At 49.8% G+C, this 12,854-nt stretch overlaps 1 protein-coding gene across 1 annotated transcript in view; it reads left to right on the forward strand.

Annotated features, from left to right (window-relative positions):
• The window catches only part of ADCK1 (aarF domain containing kinase 1), a 95,704-nt gene that overhangs the window by 74,726 nt on the left and 8,124 nt on the right, over positions 1–12,854 (forward strand). Inside the window, exon 7 of the mRNA XM_012656106.1 lies at positions 12,681–12,830. Coding sequence (XP_012511560.1) covers positions 12,681–12,830 — 150 coding nt within the window. The remainder of the gene's footprint in view (positions 1–12,680; positions 12,831–12,854) is intronic.

Genomic DNA, 12,854 nt, shown 5'->3' on the forward strand with positions numbered 1-12,854 from the left:
TCTTCCTCTTCCCATCTCCTCCGTCTGAGGGAAAACTGGCCAGTGGTGCGGCTGTACCCCATTTTCTGCTTTTTGATTGCGACAGGGTCCCACAGGAAGGGGTGGAATTGGACTCTTTCAACAACATTCATCAGTTTTTAGTCCCTGCTGTGTGCCAGATGTGGGGGTTCACGGGGGAACTAGACCCAATCCCTAGTGCCTAGCATGGGAGTCAGAGATGCTTCTAAATCCTTCAGCCACATCTCAGCAGCAAGAGGGGAGTGAGCCAGACCCCAGGGAGTGTGAGGAGGAGGCGCTCCCCCTGCACCCTCTGCATCCCCAGTAGCATGAGTAGGAATTTGCCGGGGAGTGGCTTTGCCAGGAAGGGGAAGGGAATGGATGAACCTGGGCAGGGCTGGGGCAGGGTTCCCTGGGGCACATGGGGAGGTAGATGCAGAGACAGATGGTGAAGGTCTTGGGTATGGCCCTGGAGGTGCTGGGGAATCACTGAAGGGTTTTGAGGACTGCAGTGATGCGACCTGCCACTCCGGCTGGGCGGGAGGAAGCAATGCAGGGGCCAGACCTGATGGGGGTGAATGTTCTCTCCTCCTCTGCTTCCCCCTCCCCTAAGGCAACACACGAAGATGAGCATGTGGTCCCAGTGGCAGATGGCCCAGAGGAGAAAGCCACACTGTGGCTCAGCAGAGAAGCCAGTTGGGGTGGCAGGGGGTGTGGTGGTTGCACAGGCCTCCTGGTGACCTCTGTAAATGGGGATAACGATGGGACCTCTGAGAGGGGTTGCAAGGACTACGTGAGTTAGGGCACAAACAGTACTTAGCATAGTGCCTGCTGTGTGGTTAGCACTTGAGAATGGTAAGTACATTGTGGTTGATTTCATTATATTATCTCTGGGCCCTATCCTTTCCTTCTTTGTCTCCTTCTACCATTAGTGTTTATTGAATGCCTAGCTCCCTGTGTCAAGCCCTTTTCTTCTGAATAAACTTAGGAGGGTGGTCTTATCATCTCTACTTTGCAGATGAAGAATCAGAGACTCAGAGAGGGAAGGTAACTTGCACAAGGTCACACAGCTAGTAGAGCTGGCATTGAAACCCAGGTCTGCCTGATCCCACTACTCCTCTTGGGCTGCATCAAAGTATGTGAGCTGCTGCCGGGAACATGGCAGGGAAAGGTGTCGTTGTGGCTGCCTGAGGCCTCTAGGAAAGCTGTTGTTACCCATCTGGGGGCCGTGGAGTATGTGTGGGTGTGTGGGGAGGCTGCACCGACACAGGACCCAACCTGTTTCCCCCGGGGCAGCGCTGCCATCGCCTGAGCTGCCTGTCGGGCTTTCCTGGGAGAGTTCTGCTGCTTGGGGGGAAGAGGATGAGCAGAAGGATAATTCAACCTTCCACTGCACAGATGGGGAGAAAAGCGCAGAGAGAGCAAAGCCTTTCCTGAGGTCACTCAGCCAGTAACCTAACTAGGGGCTCTGACTCTGCTTCCCTCACTCTGTGCGTCTAGGGTGGGAGCAGGGAGGGTGTTCAGGCGGAATACTAAGTCTTTGGTGTCAATGAAGAAGGAATTGGATGAGATGAGAGGTCACCCTTGGCTTTTCCTGAATAGCCTTAAAGGGAGCAGAGTCTCTCTGCCTACTGCTCAGGAGAGATCCCGGAGGCCTCACCCCACGCCATGTTACTGACATCTACTTACTACCAGCTGTGATGGGATTTGCATTCCAGCAGCACCCTGAAATCCATTAATCTCCTTGGATGCAGCAAGCCCAGAGCTGTAATCAGAGGCAACTTTGATTTTCCAGGACAAGTGCAAACAGAAAGATGCACTCTGGTATCGTTGCTTGCTCGTGGCCAAGTGAGGGGCCTGGGAGGAGGGGGCAGCCGGACCAGAGGTGGGCAGTAGGAGCTGGGCAGGGTGTGCCCTCCGAGGCCTGGGCTCATCTGCTCCTGCCTCCACCCTCTTTCAATACCTTGCAGATAAAGTCAGCAGTCTGTGCAGAGCAGGTCCTTGGTAGCCATCCATAAACGAGTAAACAGGTAAATGAACCAGCCTCATGCTCGGGGTTGGCCTCTGTGAGGCAGGGCAAGGGGAGAGTGTCGGCTGTCTTCTGTGTACATGCAGAATGGTGCCTGCTGATGTCACAGTTCTTTGGGAATAACAATAATAATTATTATAAGCAACTAATATGTACCAGGCATGTGACACATAAAATCTCTCCTCCTTACAGCTATCCTGTGAAGTATCAATTTATATTATTAACCCTATTTACAGATGAGGAAGCTAACGTTCAGAGAGGTTAAACAACTTACCCAATATCACACAGCTATCAGGGGCAGAGCCAGGGTTTGAACCCAGGTCTGCATAACTCCAAAGTCCTTGCTCCTTCACTGTCTTCATCTCCCTCCCAGGGATCTACCTTGGGCTGCTGGAACCTGGAGCCACCTGGTTGACAGCCCGCATCAGTAACTACTCAAAGGGGCTGGAGTACCAGCTGGAGCTTTGCCCAGTCCCTGAGTGCTTCTCTCCCTGGCGTACATCAAGGGTCACTTTATCCATTTTTACAGAAACATTTTTCCATTTTTCCGAACCTAACTTTAGGAGACATTGGGAAGACTGTATGAGCTAATGCACAAGCAGAACTTAGCACAGTGCCTGGCATGTGGGAAGCACCCCAGAGTGATAGTGAGCTGGTCGTCACTGTTGTTTTTGTTGTTGTCATCATCGGGCCCTGTTTCTTCCTCTGTCTCCTTTTACCAGTAATGTTTACTGACCGCCTGACTCCACGTGCCAGGCCCCGTCTGCATTGTCAGCTTACGAGGGTAGTCTTGTTGTCTCCGTTTTGTAGATGAGGAATCAGAGGCTCAGAGAGGGAAGATAATGTATTAATATTATACCTCAGGTCACAAATCTTAATTGTACGCTTCCGTGAGTTTCCATATGAATATGCCGTGTAATCACCATCCAGATAGAGTCATTTCTAGCCCCTGGCAAGCTCCTGGGCAGCACCCTCACCCCCATCAGAGCTACTGCTCTTCTGACTTCTGCCTCCATAGATTACTTTCGCCCATTACTGAACTTCGCATAGATGGAATCACACAATTTTGGGGTCTGGCATCTTTGTCCTCAGTCAGGTCTGGGTCTTTTTTGGAATCTGTTCTTTCCGTTGGTCTATTGGTCTGTCCTTGCAACACTGCCCTGTCTTAATTTCTTAATCCCTTGCCCCTGGCTTCTGCGTTTGCATGACTTGGGAAGCCTCTGGTGGTCTGAGATGATGTCATTGAATACTTACTCCCACAGAAACTCTCATGGTGGGCCGTGGGCCACTGCAGTGCTCTACCATGCTGTTGCTGACCATCGGTGATGTTGGGAGTAGGTTAGGGACAGGACTTACTCTGCAGAAATCAATCTGTTATGTCTCCTACCAGCCAACATCAAAGCCACAGGCCTTGTAGAAGATGTGCGTGTGTGTGTGTGTGTGTGTGTGTGTGTGTGTGTTGTTGAGGGCGAGAGACTCCACATTCCTGAAAGTTTCCAATAAATAGACTCATGAGGTTCTACAGTCTCCCTAGGACCGTGGGACTCAGCAGGCCAGCCCTGGAGTGACTCTCTCTCCTGAGGTCAGCCTGGTTGTGAGCATTCCTTGGAGAGGGAGGTACAAGGGCTAGGTAGGAGTGACAAGGGGCAAAAATGTCACTCCACATCCTGGGGATGGTATGGTTAGTGGCATCTTGGCTACCACAAGCTGGTGTCTCTGCTGGAAGGTGGCTGTAGAAGGAAGCCCTGTCGAGGTGGGTGGGGATGGCTCCAGATTCCTTCAATCACTTGCTGCATCAGTCTCACTCCACTTCAAAGAGGCCTCCTCACCCTATAGCATTCCAGTCTCACTGGGCCTAGCTGGTAAGGACCTAAAGACTAGTCTAAATAGCCAGTTCCCAATAGACTTGGATAGGAAAGTACCAGGTTAGGAGACAAGAGACATAGGTTCAGGCTTCAGCCCTGCCAGTGGCTTGCTGTGTGACCATAGGCAAACCACATCCCCTCTCTGATCCTCAGTTTTCTTATTGATAAAGGTACTGGACTAGCTAGATTCTAACCAGGGGTCCTTTCTGCTGAAATATTTTATGGAACAGTGATTCTTCAGATTTTGTTTGTCTTCGTAGCTAAGACTTGTTCATGAACCATCTCTTTCAGGGTCATTAGAGGAGCTTATTGAACAATGTAGATGCCTGGGCCCCACCCCAAACTCACTAATCAAAATCTGGGATGGGAAGGATTGCAGAGGGTTGCAAGAATCTGCATTTTAACAGATTTTCCAGGTGGTTCAGACACTCACTGAAGTTCAGGACCCCCATCCTTCACCCCAACACAAAACCAGGAGGCCCAGGCCACCTCAGGTGAGCCATCAGAGCTCACTGTGCTGTTTCTACCTCCAGGCATGAGGCAGCCCTGCCCAGGTGTGCTCACCTGCCAGGGCCTTGGGAGCCAGCAGCCTGCAGGGGCCCTCGTTTGTTTGTGTCTCAGCCCAGAAGCAGGTATTACCAAGGGCCTGACCTAGTGATCATATTTGCCAGTCACTTTAAGAGCTGGTGACAGTGACTGTCATTGATCTTATTAAAAGTAAAGGTCATGCAGGAGTCTGCTTTTCCAGGCTAGATGGAGCCTCCTCAAGCCACAGAATGACTATTGATTTCAGGACCTTTATCGAAGGTTAATTGGATTTCAGTGAGTGTGTGTTTAAGACCCTGCCTGGGCTGAGGCCCAATTTAATTTGTGTGAAATTAGACAAGAGAAAGGTGGCAGAGTCAGGAGTAGAGAGGCCAGCAGGGAAGGATGACTGAGGCCTGGGGGCCAGAGAGTGCGGTCTGTGAAGATTGGGAGCAGACTGGGGACAGGGGCTTAGAAGGGACGCCAGCCTGGCCATCCCAGAGGCATGGAGCCAGCTGGGGTGAGAGGGCGGGGGCTCCTCAGTGGTCATTAAGTGGACTTTGACTTCATCCCCCATCCTCAGGGTGGCCCTCTGGAATGCGGTATAGCCCCCAGAGCTTGTCTGTTCACCTCTGCAGAGAGTCAATCTCTGTTTTCTGTTAAGGTCAGAGGGCATCTGGGGATGTAGCCGGTACTTACAAAGTCTTTCAACTAATCATTCTTTTTCAGCACCCCGAAATCCTGTTTCAGAGGTACCCCTTCCTGGGGCTCAGAGGTAATAAACATAAAGTCTCCCCTTCACCAGCTGAGGCTTCCACATTTTCTAGCCTGCTACATCATTTCTCAGGAACTGTCCGCTCTCCGCAGCAAACACAGTCTTGCTTGTCTCATTTTGTCTGCTGCTGTTGCCTTTTGCTGCGGTGGGTCTGCCTTTTTCATTTTAGTGGAGTCCGTGAGGGAGTGGGGTCAGCGGTGTAGGTTCCACCTGCCGTGCTTAGCCAGGAGCCCTGCCGTGTTTCTTCTTTCCAATAGTTTTCAAATCTATTCTGCATTATTGCAGGAACAGCGAAGGTGTCTCAAATTCACTTCTCAGCACGTTTTTTAAGCACCTGCCATGTGCAGGCACCGTGTGTAAGTGCACGATGCACGTGTATTGTTGAGCACCTGCCATGTGCAGGCACTGAGTGCAAGTGCAAGATGCACGTGTGTTGTTGAGCACCTGCCACATGCAGGCACCGCGTGCAAGTGCAAGATGCACGTGTGTTGTTGAGCACCTGCCACGTGCAGGCACCGCGTGCAAGTGCACGATGCACGTGTGTTGTTGAGCACCTGCCACGTGCAGGCACCGCGTGCAAGTGCACGATGCACGTGTGTTGTTGAGCACCTGCCACGTGTAGGCACCGCGTGCAAGTGCATGATGCAGATGTGGACAGTGCAGGAGCAGGTGGGGCTGCTGCGGCACCCCAGAGGCTGGCTGCCATGGTGGGAAGAGCCTTCAAAGTGAGGGCTCCTGAGATTGTGTCTGGCTCACTGGGTGTCCTGGGGCAAGTGACTTCCTCTTAGTCTGAATTTTCTCGTCTATGCAGTTGGAGTTATAACAATACTTACTTCATAGGGTCATTTGTGAACTTTGCAAGCTGTGAAGTTTTGTGAAAATAATGTTAATTGTAATTCATGAGGTCATTATTCACAGAGGCGTGTCTTCTCCATAGAATCTTTGAGAATCTTCTTTGCTCCCCTTCCTGTCCACCTGCCTCTGAGGTTGAGTAATAGTCGTTGATGAAGCATATGGTGCTCCCCTGCCACACACACACAAAGCGATGCTGAAGTTTCCCCCTTTTCCCTCATTTCTACCACCACTGCTCCTGGGTTGAATATGACATTTTTGCTCAGCAGCATTTCCCACCTGCCAGGCCTCTAAGACCAGGGCAGGGGAGCTGCAGAGGCATGAAGACCCTCTTTACTGAAATCACTAGAAAGACAACATCTCCTTCCTCATCCATCCTTCCATAACTTCTTTTTTTTTTTTTTTTTGAGACAGAATCTCACTCTTTTGCCTGGGCTAGAGTGCTGTGGCGTCATCCTAGCTCACAGCAACCTCAAACTCCTGGGCTCAAGCAATCCTACTGCCTCAGCCTCCCAAGTAGCTGGGACTACAGGCATGCACCACCATGCCCGGCTAATTTTTTCTATATATTTTTAGTTGTCCAATTAATTTCTTTCTATTTTTAGTAGAGACGGGGTCTCGCTCTTGCTCAGGCTGGTTTCGAACTCCTGAGCTCAAACAATCCGCCCGCCTCGGCCTCCCAGAGTGCTAGGATTACAGGCGTGAGCCACCGCGCCTGGCCCCCATAACTTCTTGAACCAAATCTTCAGAAGCTCGGGATGTTAGAGGGTCCAGGTACACGAGACGTGTTTCTGGAGCTTTATTTTCTCTGCAGCAAAGGCGTCAGGAGTGGGTAACAGTGTTGCTGTGGCGTCTACCTTTCTGGATTCTGGTGCTGGCTCTGCTACTTATAGGCGGTGCTGCCTTGGTGAACCTAGTCACCCTCTTGAAGTCTCAGTTTCTTTTTGTAAAGTGGGATAGAAGAGAGTGACCCACAGGATTGTTTGATGACTGAAACATAAAGCACTTGGTGTGGCGCCAAGCCCAGCATACATGCTCAGTGCACTCTGAACTGTGCTGGAATTCCAACCCTCTGCCCGCTCTGTGGTGCTAACAGTACAATATTTGCCAAAAGATGGGAAAAGTGTGTAGGGAAGAAGCCTTTTCCCTGCTTTTCATATTGACCCAGGTAAGGTGGAAGAATATGAAAATATTTCTTTGGAGTGAGTTGTTGCGGAGGCAGGAGATGTCAAATGTCAGCAGCCTTTGCTCCCTTTCTCTGTGCCTTCCGACAGCCAGGGACCCCAGGACCCACCCCATCTCCTCTGGTATCCGAGGCAACTTGAAGGAGTCTCTCTGGCAAGAGCCCAGAGGAGGCTTTATTGGCCTAGTGGGTACCCCATGCCCTGGCTCTTGGGTGATGTTCCGGTTCAACCGTAACCTAGAGAAGCTTCCACCAGGGACCTAGAAGCTCCAAAATTAGAGTAACTTCCCAGCTTCCTGTGAGTAACCCAGCACCTCTTCTTTCTTCCTCAGTATCTCTCCTGACACACCATGTGTGACTGAAGAGGTTCCTGGCACCTTCTGTCCAGGGACTTCATCTCAGCGTTTGCTAGTCCAGGATTGCCCCACGCCATGACTAAGTTTGGTCTCAGTGGTGGCAGCAGCGGGTAGTCTGAGGTTTACATACCCCAGCGATGGTTCCTGGGAATGGGGTGGGGGTGAAGATTATCTCAAATTGCTCCAGGCACTGGTCTGGTCTGGTCTTCTAAGCTGTTCTGTCTGCTTCAAGAAGCCTGGGCTGGGGGAAAGGCAAAAAGAGTTTGAATGATTAACCTCTTTATACTTAATATCAGGTTACTGACATGATTATTAATATCCTGCAACACCAACCTCCTGTTTCTTTCAGAGATCTTGGCCTTGCTTTTAAGATGCCCCCCAGCCCCCCAAAACATAAATAGACTTTCTCTTGGGGATGGGAGTAAATTAATCCATGCAATTAGAGAATAATTAAAGTACTTGCAGCCAATTCAAGTTTTGAGAAAAATCCAAAAATAACTCCTTGATTTAAATATTATTTACTAAATTAATTCTTTAATCAGCCTTTTTATAGATTCCTGGGTTTTTCCCCCTCCCTACTGTTAGAGAATAAAGGCATTGCATAATTACTGAAATCACTTACATGAGTGGCACCTTCTTTTTACATGGAACAATTAAAAGACTTCTCATTGATTTTTTTTTTTTTTTTCCCACATGGCGCTGTACCATGGCTTTAGTTAACAGTGTGGTTTTGGTTAGCTGACGATGTGGGTTTCCCACTGAGACTCTTTTCTCCAAACAGAACATCTTATTGGCTGCTGGAGGTGGGGGTGGCTTCAGAAGTTGTTAATGCAGCCCCTATGTCCAGGAAGAGCTTCCCTGTGAGTGGCAAGGCAGAGTGGCTTGGCCACTGACACCTGTTCCCTGGATAAGCTCGGACCCCGGCTTCACTAACTGCTGACCAAGTGACCAAACTTGTTCCCTTTTTGTGTCTCACTTCCTTCACCTGTTTACTGTGGAGTGTGGCTGGGAGAGCTGAATCAGCCAGTGTCAAGTGCCTGGAACAGTGGCTGGCACTGCGTGTTAGTTGTTACCCTACATGGTATTATTCCCTTGTTTTTATGCATATGCCACAGGCCTGGGCAGAGTTAGGGACATAAAGTATTATAGAGGGGGTGGGAGAGGGGGTTGTGTGCCCACTGATGGTCTTAGGTCTCTCCTGGGTGCTTCTGTGAGTGGGAGGGATTGGCTACCCTTCTGGGAAGATCAGTTTCCAGAGAGACTATTTAGCATGACTCTGAGAGATGTTAAGATAAATTATCCAAAACTCAGAAATAAGGCCAAGAGAGTGGGATGTGTCATTCTTGGGCATTGTTCAACCAGCCCTCCAGAGGGTTTTTTAGTATCCAGGGAAATGCACTTAGTTTGACTTTGCTATTGACAATTAGGGCTCAGACTGAAGATCTTTCCTGGTAGAGGTACAAATAATTTCTGTGCAGTAGAAAAGATAACTCCAAAGGTTATGATTTCTTAATGCCCTGTAGGACAGTAACCAGTTTTGTATTTAATCCAGGAATCTCAGTTTCTTATTCCTGTTTGAATGCCTGTAAGTACCCACTTCCTCAAAATTCTCTTTAAACTAGTTCTACCACCTTACTTGCCCCCTTAGTAAGGAGTTAGAAAATCTTTGACATGTGTTCATTCTATATTTATATAAGCTGTGTTTTACACTTCTTGAAAATTACACTTTGAGAGTGATAGTGGGTATGTATTTTTTCCGAGTTGGAAATGATAAGCTGCCATATTAAAAACAAAACAGCCACATGTATGTGTCTTACGGTGTATAAGGCACTTTCTCACACGTGATCGTATTTTGACCTTGAATCTTGAGATTGCTCTGTGAGGAAGTCGAGCATGTGGGGTTAGGCCCACCTAACCACTAAAGGAACTTAGCCCAGACTGAGAAGGGAGGTGACTTATCCCCCAGGTCACCCATGCCCGAAGTGACAGAACCAAGATGGCCCCAGAGCAGAGCTGCTGGCATAGGCTGGCCCCCCTCCTGTCTCTGCCTTCCACTTCTGTCTGTCCTGGTGCACGCTGGTTAAAACAAACATCAAGAGCATCCCCCAAATGGAACGACACCCTGCTGGATGGGGGTGTTGCAATGGGGCGGGCTGCTCTGTGGCTGTGCTCGTGTGACTATGAGCAGCAATTGGCAGCGCCCCCCTGGCAGCAGCAGCTCACTCCTCGTGGGCAAGGGCTCCCCCGTCCTGTGTCCCCAGATCCCTAGGGGCCATCTTTCAATGTAGTAATAGGGGGCCCAGAGCGATTAGCGATATTTCAGAATGCTTAAGGGAGATCATACATCTCCCCATGACAGGTCTGCCCAGACTAAATGAAATGTCATTTCTCTCCTTTTTGGCTGGAATTCTGTCAGCTCAGTCTGGCTGCACTGCTTATCTTGGGCTGATCAGAAGCCCTGATTGGACCTTATATGCATCCCTGACAAATAAAAATGAATGATTACTTAATAAATGCGATTGGTTTGGCAGATACAGATTTTTAAAGCATAGCTCCACGGAGCTCCAAAGAGCCTAACAAAGGGTTTCTTAGTGGCACAGAGGTGGGGACGTGCTGGCTCACCCAGGGCCAGCTCTGGCTGGGGCCCCCTCTCCATGGAAACAGAAAATGGGGGCCCTAGAACACCCTATATCTCAGCCTGAGTCTGAGAACTTGACCTGGGGCAAAGTCCTGCTCCTAATGCAGACAAACACTGAGTATGGAGATGTCCGTGTCACCCCAGGAATATGGCAGGAGCTGGGTGGTAGCAGGGCACAGTGTCTTAAATGTCTTCGTCTCTTAAAAAGGTACAGTGAAACCTAGTCTGCCAGCCTTCCAGGGGTGTTATGAGGAATCAGAAACCACAACCACAGGGGCACTCGGGGAGGCCACCGGGTTGTAAGCACAGTGGTATTCTCATTTACCTTTCTATTGGCCCTTGAGAGTGGCACTATTATCATTTCCATCTTACTGAAGCCGAGAGTACAAGCAGCTTGCGTAAGGTCACAAAGCTCAAGTGAGACATGCGGAAGTCAGCGTGAACCAGTACAGAAGAGCAGTTACTAGAAGCCTGTGGGGTCATAGCTGGTTTCAATCCTGGCTCGGCCTTCTTCTAGCCATGGGTAAGTTAAGCCTACGTGAGCCAGTTCCTCATGTGCAAAATGAGGATCATAATTGTATCCAGCGGTCCCCAACCTTTTTGTTACCAGGGACTGTTTTCATGGAAGACAGTTTTTCTATGGACCAGCAAGTGGAGGGGGGAGGTTTTGGGATGATTCGAGCACATTACATTTATTGTGCACTTTATTTCTATTATTATTACATTGTAATATATAATGAAATAATTATACAACTCACCATAGGTTGGGGACCCCTGATTGTACCTACTTTTGGGGGCTGTTAATAAGGATATCAGCTGTTGTTACTAAAGTAGGGTCATTCTTGATGATTTAATTTGGGGCCAATTATAATTGATTGGGATTCAGAGGAGATTACTGGGGTTAGGATAAGCATCAGAAGGAGGAACCATGGCATCTCAGAAAAACGTGGAGAAATGGGGTCTCATGCATGTTAAATGCAGAGTCCTATATTCACATGTTTGGCATTGTTACAAGCAAGTGGATATGTAATAGAGCCAGTCTATAGTATAATATATAAATTATACCTCTATGAAGCTGTTTAACAAAACAGAGCCAGTCCCTGCTGTCTTGGGAGTTTATGATAGTGGGCTAGATGGTCATGAATCAAATAATCACACAAATAGTGTGCTAGTGCCATGAAAGAAAAGAACAGCATCTTATGGGAGTATATTGGGGGAAAACCTCAGCTAGCCTGGGAGGTCAGGGAAGGCTTCCCCAGGGAGGTGATGCTCACCTGGGTTGGGAAGGAAGGGAGGGAGGGAGCCAGGTGAAGGGGAAATGGAAGGAATGCTTCTGGCGGAGGGAGTAGCCAGGTCCTGTGGTAGGAAAGCACAGACATCACTGAAAGGAGAAGGGAATGTGGCTGGAGTGTCAGGGTGGTGTGAGATGAGACCAGGAGGGAAGCAGGGCCTGGTTGTGCAGGACTTTGTAGGTGGAGGAAAGGACCTGAGACTTTATTGAAATGTCCTAGTCCTGTGTTCCCCAGCCCATGGGCCTCATCTGCTCTCCTCTGACTGGGATATGTTTGTTAACGACCATGGGGTCCAGCCAAAGCTGAGAGGAATGCCAGGGGCGGCGTGTGTCCTGGGGTGTCAGCTTTCTGGGTTGAGCATCTCTTTGTCACCTGGAAACCCATCTACAAGACCCTCTCTGGAGCCAGGTCTGGCTGTATTCAGCAGCTGTTCCTTAGCTGGGAAGAGGCTTTTAGCTTTAATGAAAAAGGGAGTAGAGATAAGAAGCCTGCCTCGGCGGGGAGAGCAGCAGTGACAGGATGATTTAAACGGCTTCTCCAGTGTCATTTCTTCTGTGCAGACATCATAAATCAGATTAGCATTGGGCTCTGGTGGGGAGGGGAGCAGCCTGGAGCCAGTGGGCAGCCCGGAGGGTGGTGCTGGGGTCGCCTACTCCTGATCCTCAGCCCCAGCCCTGTGCTCTGGAGATGGGGTGGTCGGAACAGCTCCCCGACCTGGCTTTTCAGCCCATTCTCAGCTTTGGGGGAAAATGAAGAGGGGCTGATAAGAAAGTAGGGAAGAGAGGAATGCGGGGAGGGCGGGGGGTAGGTGTGGGAGGTGGAGAGTTTGGCCCTCAGAAAGCCGGAAGCAGCATCCTCCCACCTCACTGCGTTAGTGTCACCTTCACTGATGCCTAGTACCACCTACGTCGTTCGAGTTCTAGAGGAGTCTAATGTGCAGCTAAAGTTAAGAAGGAGTGGATTGGAGCTTAGCTTCTATCTTAAACTCAAGAATGACACCATCTCAAGCCATCCCTCCCACCATGACTGCACAGGCTGGCCCCATGCCCCCAGCCTACTCTTGAAAGTGACCAGATTGAAGGACCAGAGTAGAAGCCCCTGAGACAGGTGTGGATAGAGAGCAACCCCCACCTGCCTTTCTTCTCTTACAGACTCTCCTCTCTTACAGATCTCACGCCACTTGGGCAAGATGTATAGTGAGATGATCTTTGTCAATGGCTTCGTGCACTGCGATCCCCACCCGGGCAACGTGCTGGTGCGGAAGCACCCGGGCACGGGCAAGGCAGAGATTATCCTGTTGGACCATGGACTCTACCAGGTAGAAGAGGCCTTCTCCACCAGC

Source organism: Propithecus coquereli, unplaced genomic scaffold (assembly GCF_000956105.1).
Source record: "Propithecus coquereli isolate 6110/MARCELLA unplaced genomic scaffold, Pcoq_1.0 Scaffold5, whole genome shotgun sequence".
Lineage (NCBI taxonomy): Eukaryota > Metazoa > Chordata > Mammalia > Primates > Indriidae > Propithecus > Propithecus coquereli.